Source organism: Theropithecus gelada, chromosome 5 (assembly GCF_003255815.1).
Source record: "Theropithecus gelada isolate Dixy chromosome 5, Tgel_1.0, whole genome shotgun sequence".
NCBI classification, from domain to species: Eukaryota; Metazoa; Chordata; class Mammalia; order Primates; family Cercopithecidae; genus Theropithecus; species Theropithecus gelada.
In genome coordinates, this window is record NC_037672.1 from 70235462 (window position 1) to 70258323 (window position 22862).

The following is a 22862-nucleotide window of genomic DNA, read 5'->3' on the forward strand; positions in this document are numbered from 1 at the left end:
GTTGGTGGAAATGTAAATTAGTTCAATCACTATTGAAGACAGTGTGATGATTCCTCAATGATCTAGAACCAGAAATACCATTTGACCCTGCAATCCCATTACTGGGTATATACCCAAAGTAATATAAATTGTTCTATTATAAAGATATATGCACACATATATTTACTGCAGCACTATTTACGATAGCAAAGACATGGAACCAACCCAAATACCCATCAGTGACAGACTGCATGAAGAAAAGGTGGTACATTTACACCATGGGATACTATGCAGCCATAGAAAGGAATGAGATCATATCCTTTGCAGGGACATGTATGATGCTGGAAGCCATCATCCTCAGAAAACTAACATAAGAACAGAAAACCAAACACTGCATGTTCTCATTGGTAAGTGGGAGCTGAAAAATGAGGACATATGGACGCATGGAGGGGAATAACACAAACTGGGGCCTGCAAGGGAGGGTGAGGGGAGAGAGAGCATCAGGACAAATGGCTAAAGCATGCAGGGCTTAATACCTAGATGGCGGGTTGATAGGTGCAGCAAACCACCATGACACACATTTACCTATATAACAAACCTGCATGTTCTGCACATGTATCCCAGACATTAAAGTAAAATTTTAAAAAAAAAGAGAGTGTGGTGTGTCAGCTACAAATCTCCACTAATTGTGTGTTGATCGTTCTATTGTTTTCATCAGTGTCCTGTGACATAAATTGCTTCACACACTGACATAATCAAATTTGGCCTCCTTGGTAGTGATAGCTCCTGAGGCCAATGTCTGAGATTTGTTCTGACCGAGGAGGGCTCCTCACAGCTGTAACTATCCCTATTCGTTTCCAGCGATCTAGCTACACTACACACTATGGCTTAGACTATATCTCCTATGAATCTATCAGCACTCCTCCCCAACTGGCTTTCACCACAACTTTCACTGCTTTTTTGTTGTAAATGAAGTCCGTTTCTTTGGGGAGAGATTCAGAGCTCTCTATGCTAGAGTATGCTTCTCCTCCCAGATAAAATCTTCGAGACGTTGGTCTAGTGCTGTCTGCTGGTGGGCATAATGTCATGCTCTCTCTAAGAGACTCCCTCACTTTAGAACTGAGTACTCAGTGGAGGAAGGAAGCCATCAGCCCCAGGTCCCCTTGGCTTACCTGTCTTGACCTAGGACTCCTGCCCACAAACCAAAGCAAGATCAATCAGGATTTAAATATTCTCAGCAGTGTCATGCCCAAGGTTGAACCTACATCCTGTGAGCTAGGGCTGGACAATAAAAAAGAGCACTGACTTCTTGGCCACACTCACCAGGAACTTAGCCTCACCAAAAGTAGGTGAGGGCAGGAGAAGAAAGGCTGTCATCCTGCCCATCTTGGGAAGACAGCCCTCCATTGAAGGATGGGGATAAACAGAGTCCTGTTCTTTCAGTTGTATCTGTCTTGCTGAGTTGGGAAGCAAGAAGGGAATGAGTGGATCTTGGTTCAAATATTACAGATTTACTTTTCTTACCAAGCATGGTAGATTTTCTTAAGTAAATGCTTCTTCATTTGCTGTATGCCCCTAGAACCATTGCCAGAGACTTGAAATGATTCTTTTTAAGATAATTTTCACCCATTTCACTATAGAACAAGTCCACAAAGCTCCTCACTCTGTCATGCTGAAAGGGGGAACTATGGGGCTTCTTTTTGGGGGTAAGGAAAATGTTCTAAAATTAGACATAGTAATGGTTCCCAAATCTGCAAATACACCAAAACCCATTGAATTTCGTACTTTAAACAAGTGAATGTTTTTGTATTTAAATTATATCTCAGTAATTCTGACTCTTAAAAAAAAAAAAAAAAGATAAATGAGACTTGCCTAAAAGTGGCTATTAAGGTGTTGAGAATAAAAAAAGAGAGACTAGAAGATAAGTGGTGCTAAAAGACATTGACACTCCCATCCATCTATAGTGGAAAGACCTCATTACGAGCTTTTTTACACCCAAGTATCCAGCTAAGATGCCAGAAAGACTTGACCTTGGAAGACTATACCTTAATACACTAATAGAGAAAGATTTTGTGTAGACTCACTCTTATAAAGTCTAAAATCCAAGTCCTTACAAGAGCTATAGGAGATTGGGTTTGGAGGATGAGTCCCCCCACTTAGAGCTGCTTGGGAAACATTTTGTGCCCTCCACACATCCACTCTAAGAAAAGACAGATCTAGCTTACACAGGTTCAGGATGATTAACCAGTAACTGAAGTGCCAATAGAAACAAAAGTCAAAGTTTTACAGTAAAATAACAGAACATAGGAATCTTTGTAATATATCTTTAACAATGTCTATTATATAGTAAACAAAATTACTGCACTTGTAAAGAAACAAACAAAAAAATGTCACTCATAGTTCAGATAAAAATCAGTCAACAGAAACCAACTCTGAGATGGTGCAAACACAGTATGTAGTAGACAAAGATTTAAAGCAGCTTTTATTAATAAAATGAAAAGTTTAAAAGACAATATGTTGGAAGAATTAAAAGCAAATATAGTGTTAAGTGAATACATAGGGAATATCAGCAGAAAAATAGGAAGTATAAATTAGAATCAAAAGGGAATTCTGAAACAAAAAATGCTAAAATAGTCTAATGAAATTGGATATATCAGAAGAGCAATGAACTTGACACTAATGAATAAGAATTATCCCAACTGAAGAACAGAGACAACAAATGTTGAAGAACCTAAGCAGGCACACATGGGATAATATCAAGCAGTCTAACAAAACACTGGGAATATGTGTAACTGAAGTCTTAAAGAGAAGAAAGTGAGAACAGGGCAGGAAAATCATCTAGAAATAATGGTTGGACATTACACGAATTTGATTTTTAAAAAAACATTGACTTAGGAGAAGCTCAATGAACCCTTATCAAGACAGATACAAAGAGAATCATACGATCTTCGTTCAAGATGGCCAAATAGGAACAGCTCTGGTCTGCAGCTCCCAGCATGATAGATGCAGAAGACAGGTTATTTCTGCATTTCCTGCTGAGGTACCTGGTTCATCTCATTGGGACTGGTTGGACAGTGGGTGAAGCCCACGGAGGGTGAGCCAAAGCAGGGAGGGGCATTGTCTCAGCTGAGAAGTGCAAAGGGTCAGGGGATTTCCCTTTCCTAGCCAAAGAAAGCCCTGAAAGAATGTACCTGGAAAAAAGGCATATTTCCGCCCAAATACTGCACTTTTCCCACAGTCTTAGCAACCGGCAGACCAGAAGATTCTTTCCCCTGCTTGGCTTGGCAGGTCCCATGCCCACAGAGCCTTGCTCACTGCTAGCGCAGCAGTCTGAGACCAAACTGCGAGGCTGCAGCCGAGCGGGAGGAGGAGCATCCGCCATTGCTGGGGCTTGAGTAGGTAAACAAAGTGTCCAGGAAGATACTAAACTGGGTGGAGCCCACCGCAGTTCAGCAAGGCCTACTGCCTCTACAGATGCCACCTCTGTGGGCAGGGCATAACTGAACAAAAGGCAGCAGAAACTTCTGCAGACTTAATGTCCCTGTCTGACAGCCCTGAAGACAGTAGTGGTTCTGCCAGCATGGCATTTGAGCTCTAAGAATGGACAAACTGCCTCCTCAAGTGGGTCCCTGACTCCCATGTAGCCTAACTGGGAGACATCTCACAGTAGGGGCTGACAGACACCTCATACAGGCAGGTACCCCTCTGCAACAAAGCTTCCAGAGGAAGGATTAGGCAGCAATATTTGCTGTTCTGCAGCCTCCACTGGTGACACCCAGGCAAACAGGGTCTGGAGTGGACCTCCAGCAAACTCCAACAGACCTGCAGCTGAGGGACCTGACTGTTAGAAGGAAAACTAACAAAAAAGAAAGGAATAGCATCAACATCAACAAAAAGGACATTCACACCAAAACCCCATCTGTAGGTTACCAACATCAAAGAACAAAGGAAGATAAAACCACAAAGATGGGGAGAAACCAGAGCAGAAAAGCTGAAAATTCTAAAAACCAGAGTACTTCTTCTCCTTCAAAGGAGTGCAGCTCCTCTCCAGCAATGGAAAAAAGTTGGACACAAAAGGACTTTGAAAACTGACAGAAGTAGGCTTCAGAAGATCGGTAATAACAAACTTCTCCAAACTAAAGGAGCATGATCTAACCCATCGCAAGGAAGTTAAAACCTTGAAAAAAGGTTAGACAAATGGCTAACTAGAAAAAACAGTGTAAAGAAGACCATAAATGACCTGATGGAGCTGAAAACCATGACAAGAGAACTTTGCGATGCATACACAAGTTTCAATGGCTGATTCAATCAAGAGGAAGAAAGGATATCAGTGAACGAGGATCAAATTAATGAAATAGAGTGAAAAGACAAGTTAAGAGAAAAAAGAGTAAAAAGAAACAAACAAAGCCTCCAAGAAATATGGGACTATGTGAAAAGACCAAATCTACTTTTGATTGCTGTACTTGAAAGTGATGGGGAGAATGGAATCAAGTGGGAAAACATTCTTAAAGATATTACCCGGGAGGACTTACCCAAACCAGCAAAGCAGGCCAACATTCAAATTCAGGAAATACAGAGAATACCACAAAGATACTCCTCGAGAAGGGCAACCCCATGACGCATAATTGTCAGATCCACCAAGGTTGAAATAAAGGAAAAAGTGTTAAGGGCAGCCAAAGAGAAAGGTTGAGTTACCCACAAATGGAAGACCATCACACTAACAGCGGATCTCTCAGAAGAAACCCCCAGAAAAACAAGCCAGAAGACAGTGGGGGCCAATATTCGACATGCTTAAAGTAAAGAATTTTCAACACAGAATTTCATATCCAGCCAAACTAAGCTTCATAAGTGAAGGTGAAATAAAATCCTTTACAGAGAAGCAAATGCTGAGAGATTTAGGCCTGCCTTACAAGAGCTCCTGAAGGAAGTACTAAAGATGGAAAGGAACAACCATTACCAGCCACTGCAAAAACATGCCATATTGTAGAGACCATCAATGCTATAAAGAAACTATATCAATTAACGGGCACAATAACTAGCAAAAATCATAATGACAGGATCAAATTCACACATAACAATATTAACCTAAAATATAAATGGGCTAAATGCCCTAATTAAGAGACACAGACCGACAAAATGGATAAATAGTCAAGAGCCATCAGTGTGCTGTATTCAGGAGACCCATCTCATGTGCAGAGACACACATAGGCTCAAAATAAAGGGATGGAGGAAGATCTACCAAGCTAATGGAAAGCAAAAAAATTCAGGGGTTGCAATCCTAGTCTCTAATAAAACAGACTTTAAACCAACAAAGATCAAAGAGACAAAGGACACTACATAATGGTAAAGGGATCAACTCAACAAGAAGAGCTAACTATTTTATGTATGTATAAACCAAATACAGGAGCACCAAAATTCATAAAGCAAGTCCTTAGAGACCTACAAGAGTCTTAGAATCCCACACAGTAATAATGGGAGAATTTAACATACCACTGTCAATATTTGATAGATCGATGAGACAGAACATTAACAAAGATATCCAGGACTTGAACTCAGCTCTGCACCAAGCAGACCTAATAGACATCTACAGAACTCTCCACCACAAATCAACAGAATATACATTCTTCTCAGCACCACATTACACTGATTCCAAAATTGACCACATAATTGGAAGAAAAGCACTCCTCAGCAAATGTAAAAGAACAGAAATCACAACAAACCATCTTTCAGACCACAGTACAATCAAATTAGAACTAAAGATGAATAAACTCACTCAACATTGCACAACTACATGGAAACTGAACAACCTTCTCCTGAATGACTACTGGGTAAATAACGAAATGAAGGCAGAAATAAAGATGTTCTTTGAAACCAATGAGACCAAAGATATAACATACCAGAATCTCTGGGACATATTTAAAGCAGAGTGTAGAGGGAAATTTATAGCACTAAATGCCCACAAGAGAAAGCAGGAAAGATAAAAAATTGACACCCTAACATGACAATTGAAAGAACTAGAGAAGTAAGAGCAAACAAATTTAAAAGCTAGCAGAAGGCAAGAAACAACTAAGATCAGAGCAGAACTCAAAGAGAGAGAGACACAAAAAAAATCCTTCAAAAAAATCAATGGATCCTGAAGCTAGCGTTTTGAAAAAATCAACAAAATTGATAGACCACTAGCAAGACTAATAAAGAAGAGAAGAGAGAAGAATCAAATAGATGCAATAAAATATATAAAGGGGATATCACCACCAATCCCACAGAAATACAAACTACCATCAGAGAATACTATAAACCCCTCTACACAAATAAACTAGAAAACCTAGTAGAAATGGACGAATTCATGGACACATACACCCTCCCAAGAATAAACCAGGAAGAAATTGAATCCTTGAATAGACCAATAACAGGCTCTGAAATTGAGGCAATAATTAATAGCCTACCACCCAAAAAAAGTCCAGGAATAGACAGATTCACAGCCGAATTCTACCAGATGTACAAAGAGGAGTTGATACCATTCCTTCTGAAACTATTCCAATGAATAGAAAAAGAGGGAATCCTCCCTAACTCATTCTATAAGGCCAGCATCATCCTGATACCAAAGCCTGGCAGAGACACAACAAAAAAAGAGAATTTTAGACCAATATCCGTGATGAACAATGATGCAAAAATCCTCAATAAAATACTAGCAAACCAAATCCAGAAGCACATCAAAAAGCTTATCAACCATGATCAATCCAGCTTCATCCCTGGGACGCAAGGCTGGTTCACCATAGGCAAATCAATAAATGTAATCCATCACATAAATAGATCCAATGACAAAGACCACGTGATTATCTCAATAGATGCAGAAAAGGCCTTTGACAAAATTCAGCAGCCCTTCATGCTAAAAACTCTCAATAAACTAGATATTAATGGAACCTATCTCATAACAATAAGAGCTATTTATGACAAACCCACAGCCAATATCATACAGAATGGGCAAAAACTGGAAGCATTCCCTTTGAAAACCAGCATAAGAAAAGGATACCCTCTCTCACCACTCCTATTCAACATAGTTTTGGAAGTTCTGGCTGGGGCAATCAGGCAAGAGAAAGACATAAAAGGTATTCAATTAGGAAAAAAGGAAGTCAAATTGCTCCTGTTTGCAGATGACATGATTGTATATTTAGAAAACTCCATCGTCTCAGCCCAAAACCTTCTTAAGCTGATAAGCAATTTCAGCAAAGTCTCAGGATACAAAATCAATGGGTAAAAATCACAAGCATTCCTATATAGCAGTAATAAACAGAGAGCCAAATCATGAGTAAACTCCCATTCACAATTGCTACAAAGAGAATAAAATACCTAGGAATACAACTGAGAAGGGATGTGAAGGACCTCTTCAAGGAGAGATACAAACCACTGTTGAACAAAATAAGAGGACATAAACAAATGGAAGAATATTCTATGCTCATGGATAGGAAGAATCAATATTGTGAAAATGGCCATACTGCCCAAGGTAATTTATAGATAGATACAATGCCATCCCCATCAAGTTACCAATGACTTTCTTCACAGAATTGGAAAAAAAAAAAAAAAAAAAAAAAACCACTTTAAAGTTTATTTGGAACCAAAAAAGAGCCCGCATTGCCAAGACAGTCCTAAGCCAAAAGAACAAAGCTAGAAGCATCATTCTACCTGACTTCAAACTATACTACAAGGCTACAGTAATCAAAACAACATAGTACTGGTACCACAACAGAGATATAGACCAATGGAACAGAACAGAGCCCTCAGAAATAACACCACACATCTACAACCATCAGATCTTTGACAAACCTGACAAAAACAAGAAATGGGGAAAGCATTCCCTAGTTAATAAACGGTACTGGGAAAACTGGCTAGACATATGCAAAAAGCTGAAGCTGCCTCCCTTCCTTACACCTTATACAAAAATTAATTCAAGATAGATTAAAGACTTAAATATTAGACATAAAACCATAAAAACCCTTGAAGAAAACCTAGACAGTATCATTCAGAACATAGGCATGGGCAAGGACTTCATGACTAAAACACCAAAAGCTATGGCAACAAAAGTCAAAATAGATAAATGGGATCTAATTAAACTAAAGAACTTCTGCACAGCAAAAGAAACTACCATCAGAGTGAACAACCTACAGAATGGGAGAAAATTTTTGTAATCTACCCATCTGACAAAGGGCCAATATCCAGAATCTACAAAGAACTTAAACAAATTTACAAGAAATAAAACAAACAACCCCATCAAAAAGTGGGCAAAGGATATGAACAGACACTTCTCAAAAGAAGACATTTATGCAGCCAACACAAAAAAAAATGCTCATCGCCGGGCGCGGTGGCTCAAGCCTGTAATCCCAGCACTTTGGGAGGCCAAGACGGGCGGATCACGAGGTCAGGAGATCGAGACCATCCGGGCTAACACGGTGAAACCCCGTCTCTACTAAAAAATACAAAAAACTAGCCGGGCGAGGTGGCGGGCGCCTGTGGTCCCAGCTACTCGGGAGGCTGAGGCAGGAGAATGGCATAAGCCCGGGAGGCGGAGCTTGCAGTGAGCCGAGATCGCGCCACTGCACTCCAGCCTGGGCGACAGAGCGAGACTCCGTCTCAAAAAAAAAAAAAAAAAAAAAATGCTCATCATCACTGGTCATCAGAGAAATGCAAATCAAAACCACAATGAGATACCATCTTACATCACTTTGAATGGCGATCATTAAAAAGTCAGACAACAACAGATGCTGGAGAGGATATGCAGAAATAGGAATGCTTTTACACTGTTGGTGGGAGTGTAAATTAGTTCAACCATTGTGGAAGACAGTGTGACGATTCCTGTAGGATCTAGACCTAGAAAGACCATTTGACCCAGCAATCCCATTACTGGGTATGTACTGAAAAGATTATAAATCATGCTACTATAGAGACACATGCACACATATGTTTATTGCGGCACTATTCACAATAGCAAAGACTTGGAACCATCCCAAATGTCCATGAATGATAGACTAGATTAAGAAAATGTGGCACATGTACATCATGGAATACTATGTAGCCATAAAAAAGGATGAGTTGATGTCCTTTGCAGGGACATGGATGAAGCTGGAAACCATCATTCTGAGCAAACTATTGCAAGCACAGAAAACTAAACACCGCATGTTCTCACTCATAGGTGGAAAATGAACAATGAGAACACTTGGACACAGGGCAGCGAACATCAGACACCAGGGCCTGTCAGGGAGTAGGGATTGGGGAAGGGATAGCATTAGGAGAAACACCGAATGACGAGTTGATGGGTGCAGCAAACCAACATGGCACACACATACCTATGTAACAAACCTTCACGTTGTGCACATGTACCCTAGGACTTAAGGTATTAAAAGAAAAAAGAAATATTTAGGCATAAATCCAATGAAATACATACAAGATCTATGTGAGGGAAATTACAACCTCTGATGAAACAAATCAAAGAAGAACTAAATAAATGGAGAGATATTTTAAGTTCATGAATAGGAAGATTCAGTACTGTCAAGATTTGCATTCTTTCCAACTTGATCTATAGATTTAATGCAATCCCTATAAAAATCCCAGCAATTAAAAAAAGAGAATCATATGATGCATATCCTAGGATAATCACTGAAAAAAAAGGTAAAGTAATCATCTTAAAAGCAACCAGAGGAAAAAATAATACTACATACATGACAGCAATGAAAAGAATGACTGCCAACCCCTTATCAAAAGATAATGAAAAATCATGTTTATAGTGCTAAAAAACTTTTAAGCAAAAAGAATAGCTTTGAAAGAAAAGTTTATGAAGCCTGAACAAACAAAAAGTATTTTTAAAATAGTACAAGCAATGGGATTGGTAAATGATACACTGTTGTAAGCTTTTTAAATGTAGGAAATGTGATATAAAAATATGACATATGAGGTGTGAAAATGTGAAGAAAAAACTGTCAGGTATAAAATAGAAAGTGAAAAGTGTAGGATGAAAAACCAATAAACTTGGACATATTAAAGACAAATATTATTAGCCCTAGGGAAACCATTACAATTTAACAAAATTAATAGCTTAAAATCACAAATATTAAAATAAACAATAAAATATTCAACTGAGACAAAAGAGTCAGAAAATGAACAAAAAGGGAACAAAATACAGAAGAAAAAAGTGGAAAGCAAACATGAAAAAATAATAAGAATGTACATTCAAACCCAATCATAGCAATAAGAGCATTAAACATAAATGAACTAAACACTCCAAGATTATGTCTTGATAAAACAAGCAAGATGTTTGAATGGTTCTTTTCAAGGGATTCACTTTAAACACAAAGACACAACTAGATTGAAAGTAAAAATATATAAAAAGATGTACCACTTAATTACTAAGCATAAGGAAGTTGTCATGGCTATATTATTACGTTGGTGCAAAAGTTTTTGGTTGGTGAAAAATGGTTTTTACCATTGAAAGTAAAAGTAGAGACAACTACTAAATAAGAACATGACTTTTAATTGCAAAAACCACAATTACTTTTGCAACCACCTAATAATATTAGACAAAATAGATTTCAAGACAAAGTATTATCATAGATAAAGAAGGACATACTGTTAAAAGGAATAACTTGTCAGAAAGATAATCATTATAATTCTGTATGTGTATTATAACAGAGCTTCAAATTTCAAGAAGCAAAAACACAATAGACTAAAAACTATAAGGGGAAATGCTAAAACTCTCAATGGGAATTGGAGACTTTAACACTCCTTTCCATTTTCTTGCCCTTTCCAGCTTCTAGGGGCTGCCTGCATTTCTTGGCTCACAGATCCCTTCCATCTTCAAAGTCAGCAATCCCATCCCTCCAACCTCTGCTTTCCTTCTCACATCTCTTTCATTCTGACATTCTGCCTCATTCTTCTACACTTAAAGGACCTTTGCAATAACATTGAGCCTATCCTAATAAGCCAAGAAAATATTTTAAATTAAATTGATTAATTTTATATGCAACCTCAATTCCCCCTTGCCAGGTAACATAACAGAATTACAGGTTGCAGGGATTAGGGTGTGGGCACCTTTGGTCTGCCATTATTCTGCCTTTTCCTGACTTTCTAGATGGCTCTAAAAAGAAATTCCTGAAAACTGAGAACATTCGTTTCTCCTTCAGTAAAAAAGAATCTATTAGATCATCTAATATTTTAACTTATTTTGCAATATGATCCTGAAAACTTTTTTAAACTCACTCATATAACCCAATTTAATGGTCAGCTTTAATTATTCAAATTGCCAGTCCTTTTCCTCTTTAGAGTCCTGTTCATTACAGAATGTATAGAAAACTGTATTATTAGAAGCTCTTAACAAAGATTAGCCAGGCTATGAAAATTAACATTTGTTCTATTTTTGAGGACTCCATTCTATTCCTGGAAATATATATATTTAAAATCTAAATATATATATGTACATTTGGGGACATCTATCAGGGTGGTTCACATATGGATGTTTTAGTATATATTGGCTTATTTTCTCATTCTATCACATTTTGTATTTTATCTTTTCTTCTCTTTTCTCCATTCTTTCATTTTCTCTTTATCACCTTTCTCTATATACATAATGTAAAAATATACTACAATTGTCAATACTTGTAAAAGTAATTACATAGTTTTAATATTCAGACCTGTTTCTATGAATTACCTGGCTTCAGTGTTGGAAAATAGTTCAGTAAAAACTTATTATAAAGCCATTTCTTTTTAATTAACTGAACCTAAATATTTTTACTTAAAAATACTAAGAACCTAAATATTTTACTTAAGGATACTTAGCTGACAGTTAACTAGTTATGACTATATATTTAACAGTGATTATTATGTCATTCCTCATTCCATTGAACAATAGAGGTGGAAAGAGGTGTAGCTGCCTGTCTGTGATTATCAGCTAAGTCTCATATAAACCTTGCTCCTAGACTATTTTTTAAATTCTATTTTCAACTTCTTTCCTTTCTTTCTTTCTTTCTTTCTTTTTTTCTCTCTTTCTTTCTTTCTTTTTCTTTCTTTCTTTCTCTTTCTTTCTTTATCTTTCTTTCTTTCTTTTTCTTTCTTTCTTTTTCTTTCTTTCTTTCCTTTCTTCTTTCTTTTTTTTATCCTCTCTCTGTTTTTTTTCAAGCAGAAGATAAAATCATTTGCATCTAGTCTGAACCATCATTTCTCTTAAATATCTATGTTTCTCCTCAGAGATGTATATTTCTTAATGAAAGTGTTTTGGGGAAAGTTATGGCTATTTGGCAGTTTGGTTTTTTTTGTTTTGTTTTGTTTTTTGTTTTTTGTTTTCTGGGGTTTTTTTTCTTTTTCTTTTTCTTTTTTTTTTTTTTGAGATGAAGTCTCACTCTTGTCCCCCTGCTAGAGTGCAATGGTGTAATCTTGGCTCACTGCAACCTCCACCTCATGGGTTCAAGCGATTCTCCTGCCTCTGCCTCCCAAGTAGCTGGGATTACAGGTGCCTGCTTACCACGCCCAGTTAATTTTCGTATTTTTAGTAGAGACAGGGTTTCACCATGTAGGCCAGGCTGGTCTCAAACTCCTGACCTCAGGTGATCTACCTGTCTCGGCCTCCCACAGTGCTGGGATTACAGGTGTGAGCCACCACGCCCAACCTATTTGGCAGTTTGTTATACAAGACTTCATAAACTACTACAGCCTTAGTAAAGAGGGTCATGGTAGACGTCAATTTATCTCTAATTGTGCCTCAAATTGTCATTTTAAAATCAATGAAACCATTTGGTTAATAAACTCGTTTATATTTGCAGAATTTTCTGAACTCCTGCACTCTGTGGAATATATTTCTATAACGGCCCCTATTGTTTTAAAATACGAATAAATCATTTGCAGATTTGTGTGAAAATCCAAGTAAAATTAAAAATGAATTGCCTTGTTCATGAAAACCATGATTACTCAAATTACACCTGGATTTCAATGAGCATAAACGAATTACAGAATTCTAGCATAGTCTTTCATTTTTAAATCCAGGGTTGATAAATTTCTCTAGGCATTTAAATTCCTTCATTAAACTGATTATGACTGAGGGTTTACCACATTCAGTTTCTATCTGTGCTAGCTGTGCTAGCTGTTGGGGATAACAAAATGAAGGTGTCTTAGCTATAGTAGGAGCACTGTGGAAGAGCAAAGCACAGAGGAGGTGGACTCAGCACAACCTGGAAATTTTGGGTGTCTTCCAAGCTCCAGAGTCATGGACCCAGCTGCCTACTCAAAATTCCACCTGAACACATCTTCCTTGTGGGTCTTCTTCAATGTCTTCTGTTTCAGAGATTGGCATTAATATCCAACCACTTGCACAAGCTAGAAACCTCGGCATAACTTCTGACTCTTCCCCCGACAGCCAAAGTCTAGTCAATTACCACTCCCTGATGATTCTGTCTCTTAAACCATCTCACGCCTCTGCCAGCACCACGGGCCACACTTCTGTCATCCCTTGCTTGGACTTCTAAAGCAGTCTTCACACTGCTCTCGCTGTATCTATTCTTACCCCTTCTATTCTCTGCACCCTCACAGCTCAGCACACTTGTCATTTAGTCTTCAACATCTGTCTTCCTAGTTAGACTAAGAAGGTCCATGAGGGGAAGAGCCATGTAGATCTTTTGACATGGTAGTATCAACAGCTTGCATGTTACTTAGTACAAAGTGGTATGAATTAAATATATGTTAAATGAATAAATGAAAGGCCGACAGACAAGGGACAACAAACACACAAAATAGAGTACGAGGAAAAAGAAGAATGTGAACAAAGACTGTGGAAAGCTCAATAGCACAATGTGTTCAGTGAACCACAAGCAGTTCAGCTGTACTTAATTTTAATATACATACACGGCAAAGAATCCTTTTTAGACGTAAGTAGGATGAATTCATGAACTTTAAGCACAGGCATTGGTCTAAATCATTTTAAATAGGGAGGCAGTAACACAGTCTTATTTGCATTTTTGAACAATAATGACAGCAACAGAGGGGAGAATGATTTAAAGGTAGGATAGTTAGAATGCTTTTAATTGCAAATTCAGCTAGAATAAGCTTAAGTAAAAAGAGATTTATTACAAGGATACTGGAATTTTTTATGGAAGTCAATCATAGCTAAATATCTGGGCTATAAGAATTTCCTGAAACCTGGATTGTGTTCTGTTCCTCTCCGTACATCAACTTTAAGGGTGTTGCTTCGAACCACTGATATCAATTTCACCAGTTCATTTATCAGGAAAAGATACTGATAATGCATTTTAATAGTATAAAGAGAATCTGAATGAAGAGAACACTTGGACAAAATCATTCTGAAGAAGATCATTTCTACAGGAGTACAGTAAGAGTTTTTAAGAAGCCTGTGGCAGCATTAAAATGTTAAAGATACTGTTCTGATAAAGAGAAGTATCAGTGTTATCTTTTAGTAACTAAGCCTTACTAAAAGAAGGGACATGGGATAGAGAAAAGAACTAAAGATAGGCTTTATCTGCCTCACAATTTTGCCTGGAACTAGCCCTAGTTAGGGAGAGATCTGCGTTTCCTCTGAAGCCAATGGCGAGATGGAAACACAGGAAAGAGGGAAAGAGGCTACTTCAAATCAGTTTTATACAGGAAAAACAGCTCCTGCAAAATTCTACTGCTTACATATTCAATAAATCTTGTTAAATATATATTTCAGTAATACATTTCTGAGTTGCTATAACTGCTGCTGTCATAGACAATGTGAGGAGGTTTGATTTGGTCTTTTTCACCCATTTTTTCCCCATCTGACTTACTAGAGTAATCATTGTCGCTTGAGGCCTCTCATTTAGGCCAATTATGATTATTTCTTCCCAGTTTTAGAATCACAGTAAGCAATCAACATTTGAAAGATTAAGGAAAGTTACATAAATAAGACTGAAAAAAAAGGCTCATATATTTAGCTACTAGCCTGTTTTGCCTAATTTCGTTTAGAAAAAATCAGTCAAGAGAATACATTTGGCAGCTTGTATAGAGATTTCTCAAGAGGGCATCTAAATGAGATGTTGCAATTCTTGCTACATGTAGTTTATCATTAAACAAACGTGATAAATGTTATTGCAAAAGCAGAGATAAAGTTTAATTTTTAAAAAAATGAAAGAATGAGCAGATCTTAAACTCTGTATCAAAATTCGTGGAAAATAACCTGAGTGTGTCTTTTTAATGGAACTAATCAGATGACTGAAATACAGTTGAATAAAAGGGATACAGAAGTATAAATACAGTATAATATCTTAAAGAAAAAAGAAAACTGTAGCAATATGGTAATGTGTTACTACCTCTCTGAGTTTTGGGGTTCTGAGTACTTTTTAAACTTTCACACTCATTTGGAGTTTCATTTCCAAATAATTTGCCATGGGAGTAAAATACACTTTTAAATTAACTTGCACAGTAAACTAAGAATTCAGCCAAAGGGAACGGAAAATTTAGATTTACAGTAATCAGAAAGTTGATCCTTGAAGGGATAGAGTTGGCTCTTGGACAAGAAAGCTATCTCCTTGACCATATGGATTTCCACTGGCCTTACAGAGATCCTTGTGCTTTGATCTGGCATAGGTATCTTTTTCCAACTAGCTGGACTCTTATTTTCTGAATATAACACCCAAGGATTTTCAATATAGATAGAAACTCTGACTAAACCTGTAACCACCTAAATTGGTTTACTGAAATTTTGACAGGCTCTGCCCATGTAGATAATTCTTGGTTACTGAGTTGATCATGAAGTTTTAAATCACTTGTCTGTGAGACCCTGGACACAGAACTGGCTTTAAACTCTTCCACTGAGTTCCAATGGCCTCATTAGTTCCATTGACCTTCTCAGATATTATAAATTTGGAATGCCAGTGGGAGAAAGTGGCAAGAACTAGAATAAGAGTAATAGGTGACATTAATCCATGTCACTATGTGATGGATGTTACCATGAACCCTGCACCCAGATTACCTTAATTAACCTCATAGCAATGTTGTGTCAAATGTACTGACTTATCACCACGTTGCATATGAGGAAAATGAAACATAGAGGGGCAAAATAAATTTCCGAAGGTTACACAGCTATGAAAGCTGAGTAGGGATTTGATTTTAGAGCCTGTGTAACAACCTGAACCTGACCATTTCCTGAAAAGAGGGCTACTGCAAAATCCAGGAGTGGAACTCATCTAATTCCAGTGAATGGTCTACCTGTGACTCTCTAGACAAGTCGCAGAATTTACCCAGTGCTCAATTCACTCTTCTGGAAAATGAAGATGTTGGATTTCATGTCTTACAGGGCCTCTCTGAGCTCTCGAATTCCATGCCCATAAAATATACTAGTTGTGAACTATTAGTAGAAGGAGCTTTAAAATCACTGTAGGGAGTCCAATATTTGCCACTAACTTTTTATGATTGGCAGTGGTGAGCCATTTAACCTCTCCAGTTATTTGCCTCACTTCAAAGGTTATTTTTAATATATATGCCTGTGCTTCAGAAAGTGTAACATAGCATAGAAATACAAAGTACTATGCCATCATCTCAAATAAAATTACTTCATAGCATCAGAATTATGGATTTAAAATATTATGCTGAATTGGCTTTAACTCTTTTTTCCCCTTATTACTTAGAACATCTGATCTGCAATATTTTAAGGTAATGCTTATTTGTAGTAGACTTAAACAAAGAGAGGAAGAGAGGTAAAGAGAGAGTTTCCAATTTTCCACTTACATATGAGAAAGGTGGGGTGTCCAAAGAAGACACATAGCCCTATACGGGGGGAGAAGGTGTCCATTACTAACATATTAAGTAAACTTTAGTGAGGAACAGCAGTGGAAAATAATCTATATACCTTGGCTCTTTTGCAGTTTGACAAAGTTAATGATTAAAATCTCCTAGATTTTCCACTACAGTATCCCCAAGGTGTCTATTTACCTTGATTGATATTATTTTATCTCTTTTGGGCCAAAGATAACAGCCCCTTACTTCTGTGTAGAGATTAATAATTGATTAATTCATAGTCAGGAATCTTCGTAAAAAGAAAACCAATTATTTTTGGCTGCCACCATTTACATGGTCACCTACAGGAGACAGGAGGTGCTGCAAGACTCTGGTAGAAAAATGAAGAGGGTCCTGGTATTACTGCTTGCTGTGGCATTTGGACATGCTTTAGAGAGAGGTAAGATTTCTTTTGTTGTGACCATTTACAGGAACTCTTACTAGTTTAACTTTATAGTATCACTTAAAAAATGAAATAAAATGTAAGAAACAGAAGAACTGGTGAAGATGTTGGGGAGAGGCATAAGGACCATAGGGGCATTGATGAGAGCTCCACAATGCCATGTAATGTTGAATTGGAATCTACAAAAAAATCAACACAAGAATTTTGTCAAAGAAAGCAAATGTAGTTATATAATTTGTCAATTATCCATCCCTCCTTTGTTGATAAGCAAGACCTAAAGAGAATGATTTAAAATTAGACATTTGCTAATTGTTACAAGATAATGCAAATAAAGACTGTGATCCACCATTAAGCATTTACTAAGACTTCAAATATTTATTACCATTGAGAGTGTAATATGCCATGCCAATGATGCATGATGTCAACTTAGAGATTCCTTTGATCCCCTTAAACGAATCCTATACATGCAATATTTGAAAATGCACGGTATTTGCACATGTACCCTACAACTTAAAGTATAATAATAATAAATAAATTTTTTTTAAAAAGTGTAAAAAAAAAATACCCCTCACATAAAATTTTTCTATAGCTATGAAACACAACCACAAATAATATAATTGAGATATATTTTTCATTAAAATTATTCTTCAGATGGTGTCTTCATCTTTGGGCAATGTTTAAAAACTTTTTTACATGACACAAACTAAGATTATGTGAAGTATACAACTTTATGAATTCTACAGCTGGGAAACTTTTCATAATTAGTTCAATTTACTTTTCTGGCTGATTCTTTAATGTTCACAAGGGAAATCTGCATTTATCCTGCTTTGTAAAATTAAGTTTTTCATTTAGTGCTGTTGGTTAACAGCCTCACCTAATTGAAACACTATTATTCATATTAGTAATGTATTTTACCAGTGGAATAAAGTGTGTGTTCTCAGGAATTATCAGTTATTAACTGTGACATGCATAACCTTGCTCTTGACTTTTTATTATTCTTCTTACATTTACTTTTCCTTGATCTTACTATAATCATTCAAATTATTTTAACTCTTGTCTTACCCATCAATTCTTAAGTAAGCTATGCGTCCTTAGGTAAGACTACAAAGTCTTTCCCAGACAGTGCAGGGTATAAAAAAGCAACATAAATTGTGTCCCTTATAAGACCTCTGAATAGGCCATGTTCCAAGAAATCCCTTTAAGTCTTATTCTTTTGGCCAAGGATTTACTGGGGCAGATCTGATCCTGAAAAATCCTACTGAAGCAGGTTCAGATCAGGATCTTCAAACACAGAAGGTCCAATAATGGCTAGGAATTGGAATTATATATGGAGGCCATAACCAGGAGCATGAATCACCATCTTAGACTACTGACTCAATAGGTGTGCACTGGCTTCACCTCAAAGAATGACACTGTCCTTTGGAGAATAACAGAGCATTCTGCAATCTCTACTTCAACATTCTCAGCAGTGCTCAGATTCTGATGAAATGGATGCTAAAAACCTCCAGTCAGTCCTCTTGAAGATCTAAGCTTCATTCTTATAACCAATGTGCCATATTCCAGATGATATCTTGAGACATACATAATACACTTGTAAGCATTAATATTCAATATTTGGGGGGAGTAGTCCTGATCTATCAATTCTCTATTCTCTAATACCTGAGCATGACCCAAAGACCAAGTCAGCAGTTTACTTAGAAGCTAGCTGTGTTCTCTCCTGGCAGGAAGTTACAAAGTGTACAGATTAAGGGAGTTCTGAGGACTCTTAGGTTCTGAATATCCTTGTTTTGTGGGGGATTGGTTTGGATTGCAGTTTTCTCTAGCTGTGATAGTTCTAGAGAGCTGACCACTCACAGCATTTATTTAAGCACCTGTTTAAAAATATATAACGTTCAAAACTTATCTTGAAAAGAAGTTTCTGTGAGCAAACATATTTAAGAAATGAACCATACTTTATTCCTCCTTGGTGGTTTCACGATCAATGCCTTTGTTGTCCTAAAGGTTCTGAGAAACACTACAGGAAAGAAATCTTATCTAACTCTGAGTGTCTCAACATATTGACTCTTTTCTACAATGTCTATACCTATGGAACTATTCTTTGGAAACCTTGGGTCTAAAATAGATACTGTTACGGATGAACCTTTACTGGACAGGCTCCAGTTAAGCCAGCCCTCTCCTATCAAACAACATTGGAAATCTTGTTCCCAAGCCACTGGGTACATCTTGGAGAAAAGAGCTTACTTATCCTGCTAAATCTGGATAGTGTCATAAGAAAATGTCCACTTTTGCTACCTTATGAGAAGCAACAAGGCAGTCTTCGCCAGTTGCCTACAAGAGGCTTCTTCCCCTAGGACTGAAATGGATGGAATATTAATATACAATGTATCTTTCCCTCTTCCCTTCCAAAGAAACCAAGTAACAAAGACTAGTGATACAGCTACAAAATTGTTTTTTTTTTAACTTGCAGATAGAGAAGTTACCTTTAATGATCAGGAAACATTTATAAAAATTGATTTTTAAAATTAAACTACACCAAAAAAAATCTGTTTTAAGTTACACTGTTAACAGAGCACTAAAAATAATATTTTTTTTTTGCATTTTCTTCTTTTCTTTTTTTTCCATTCAAGTTTTCTTTTGTTTTTTATTATACTTTAAGTTCTAGGGTACATGTGCACAACGTGCAGGTTGGATACATAGGTATACATGTGCCATGTTGGTTTGCCGCACCCATTAACTCCACATTTACATTAGTTATTTCTCCTAATGCTATCCCTCCCCCTGCCCCCCCACCCCACGACAGGCCCAGGCCGTGATGTTCCCCACCCTGTGTCCAAGTGTTCTCATTGTTCAACTCCCACCTATGAGTGAGAACTTGTGGTGTTTGGTTTTCTGTCCTTGTGATAGTTTGCTCAGAATTATGGTTTCCAGCTGCATCCATGTCCCTGCAAGGGACATGAACTCATCCTTTTTTATGACTGCATAGTATTCCATGGTATATATATGCCACATTTTCTTAATCCAGTCTATCATTGATGGACATTTGGGTTGGTTCCAAGTCCTTGCTATTGTGAATAGTACCACAATAAACATATGTGTGCATGTGTCTTTATAATAGCATGATTTATAATCCTTTGGGTATATCCCCAGTAATGGGATGGCTGGGTCAAATGGTATTTCTAGTTCTAGATCCTCGAGGAATCGCCACACTGTCTGCCACAATGGTTGAACTAGTTTATACTCCCACCAACAGTGTAAAAGTGTTCCTATTTCTGCATATCCTCTCCAGCATCTGTTGTTTCCTGACTTTTTAATAATTGTCATCCCAACTGGTATGAGATGGTATCTCATTGTGGTTTTGACTTGCACTTCTCTGATGGCCAGTGATGATGAGCATTTTTTCATGTGTCTGTTGGCTGCATAAATGTGTTCTTTTGAGAAGTATCTGTTCATATTCTTTGCCCACTTTTTGATGGGGTTGTTTTTCTTTCTTGTAATACTGTTTAAGTTCGTTGTAGATTCTGGATATTAGCCCTTTGTCAGATGGGTAGATTACAAAAATTTTCTCCCATTCTGTAGGTTGCCCGTTCACTCTGATGGTAGTTTCTTTTGCTGTGCAGAAGTTCTTTAGTTTAATTAGATCCCATTTGTCTGTTTTGTCTTTTGTTGCCACTGCTTTTGGTGTTTTGGTCATGAAGTCTTTGACCATGCCTATGTCCTGAATGATATTGCCTGGCTTTTCTTCTGGGGTTTTTATGGTTTTAGGTCTAACATTTAAGTCTTTAATCCACCTTGAGTTAATTTTTTGTATAAGGTGTAAGGAAGGGATCCAGTTTTGGCTTTCTACATACGACTAGCCAGTTTTCCCAGCACCATTTATTAAATAGGGAATCCTTTCCCCATTTCTTGTTTTGGTCAGGTTTGTCAAAGATCAGATGCTTGTGACATAGCTAGAAAATTATTAAGGTAATCATGCCAACAGGAAATAAACCACTGCAGTTGATAAGAGCTGTTGGCAAAAACAGGTTTCTATTATGAACATTTTCCTTTTTGCTTTAAGCATTTCATTCACAGCATTTTTTTTTATTAAACATGATATAAAACTGCAAGAAGAAAGTTCCCTTTGGGTTAGTGGGTGAGCTACGCTTTTCCTTCTCTTCCTTCCCTGTCAAAACAGCCCTACACAAGGGCTGAAGTCATACAGCTCTCATTGAGAGCAATGTTAACCTCCCTGAAAATCAATAGCAATGTTTCATCTTATTGATATCAGGTGCAATGCCACATATGCAGTCACCATTATGTATTATAAGGATAAGTGTGTGCACTCTCTAAAATGTCATCAGCTTAATCTATTTAGGAGAAGACAAGATGAAGAAACCTCTAAAAGGAATTGATGATGCCCTTCCCCAATATTTTTGGTCACCTAACTTCTTCATTCTACCCATTGCTTCCTCTCCCTCTCTCTCTCTCTCTCTCTCCTATTTTTCTCATTCATTCTGATCTGACCGCACTGGCCTCCACATTATCTCACACTCTAAGTCCTTTGTACGCCAGGGCTTTGCATTACCTCTTCTCTATTCCTGGAATATTAATTGTCCAGATATTCTCATAGCTCCCTTCCTCACCTTCTTCAGGCATCTACTCCAAGTCTATTTACAGAGGGGGCTTCCCTAGCCAAACTACCACAAATAAAACCTACCACTCCATTATCTTCTATCCCCTTACTTGGATTTATTTTTTCTTCTTAGCACCTAGTACCTTACCTTATCACTGGTTGTTCATTTGCTTATTGTAACAAATGTAGAATGTAAGTTTTGTGAAATTAAGAACTTTTGTTATTTCCTGTAATTCCCAGTTATAGAACACTACTTGGCATTTAGTAGGTGTTCAATAAATTTTTGTGTAATATTACAAAATTGGGATTTTGTGTACTTATGTCTACCATCAGACTCAAGTTCCTTAAGGATTGGTGACTTTAGAGTTTTCTTTCATATGATGCCATGTTCCCAGTAGGTAACTGATGTGTCAGTGTACGTTTGTTTGTGTGTGTGTGTAGATAGCTATGTACATATATATATATAACACTCATGTGTATAACAATGACCACAAACTAACTGGATTTAGCTAATAATAATAATAATAACTGACAGCAATATTCTGTTTCCTGAGGATACAATCATCTTCATTTTACAAATGAAAAAACTGAGGAAGAACAGAGAAGATAAGCAACTTGCCAGTGGTATCACTATTATCCAGGGAAGAAGGAATTCAAATCCAGGTGATCTGTATCCAAAGTCTCTATCTTAAATCATGATAAAATACAGACTCCTATGGATGTTTTCTTTCGCCCTCATGTTTATCTAAGTTTATCTAAGTCTGTCTTTAAAGTCTCATTTAACTTGTCAACATTTTAAAACCTGGAGATTCCACATAAAAATCTAGATTTCTAGATTCTCTGGAAACACAGGAATATGTGGTAATAAGGGTCGAATTTTCACATGGCCATGATGAACTGGAGCTGAATTACTACTCCTCCTTTTGGACTAAACACTCAGTTCTCACCATTGGGCATTTAATGCTTTCTTCCCTTGGATCAAATGTAACTTGTGTGGTTCCTAGATCCTACAAGCATTTGGACTTGCTAACCTGGGTGTCATGTTAAAATAGTACCTTGAGGTTTAACACTACCTAAAGAAAATAA

General features: G+C 37.2%; 1 protein-coding gene across 3 annotated transcripts in view; it reads left to right on the top strand.

Annotated features, from left to right (window-relative positions):
• GC (GC, vitamin D binding protein) overlaps nucleotides 1–22862 on the top strand; it is a 68735-nt gene that overhangs the window by 8048 nt on the left and 37825 nt on the right. For 2 of the 3 annotated variants that reach the window (XM_025385930.1, XM_025385929.1), the window contains exon 2: nucleotides 17070–17161. In XM_025385930.1, the coding sequence (XP_025241715.1) occupies nucleotides 17104–17161 (58 nt within the window). In that variant the 5' untranslated portion in view covers nucleotides 17070–17103. Of the gene's footprint in view, nucleotides 1–16784; nucleotides 17162–22862 lie in introns of those variants that run through there. The other variant, XM_025385928.1, reaches the window with a different exon arrangement.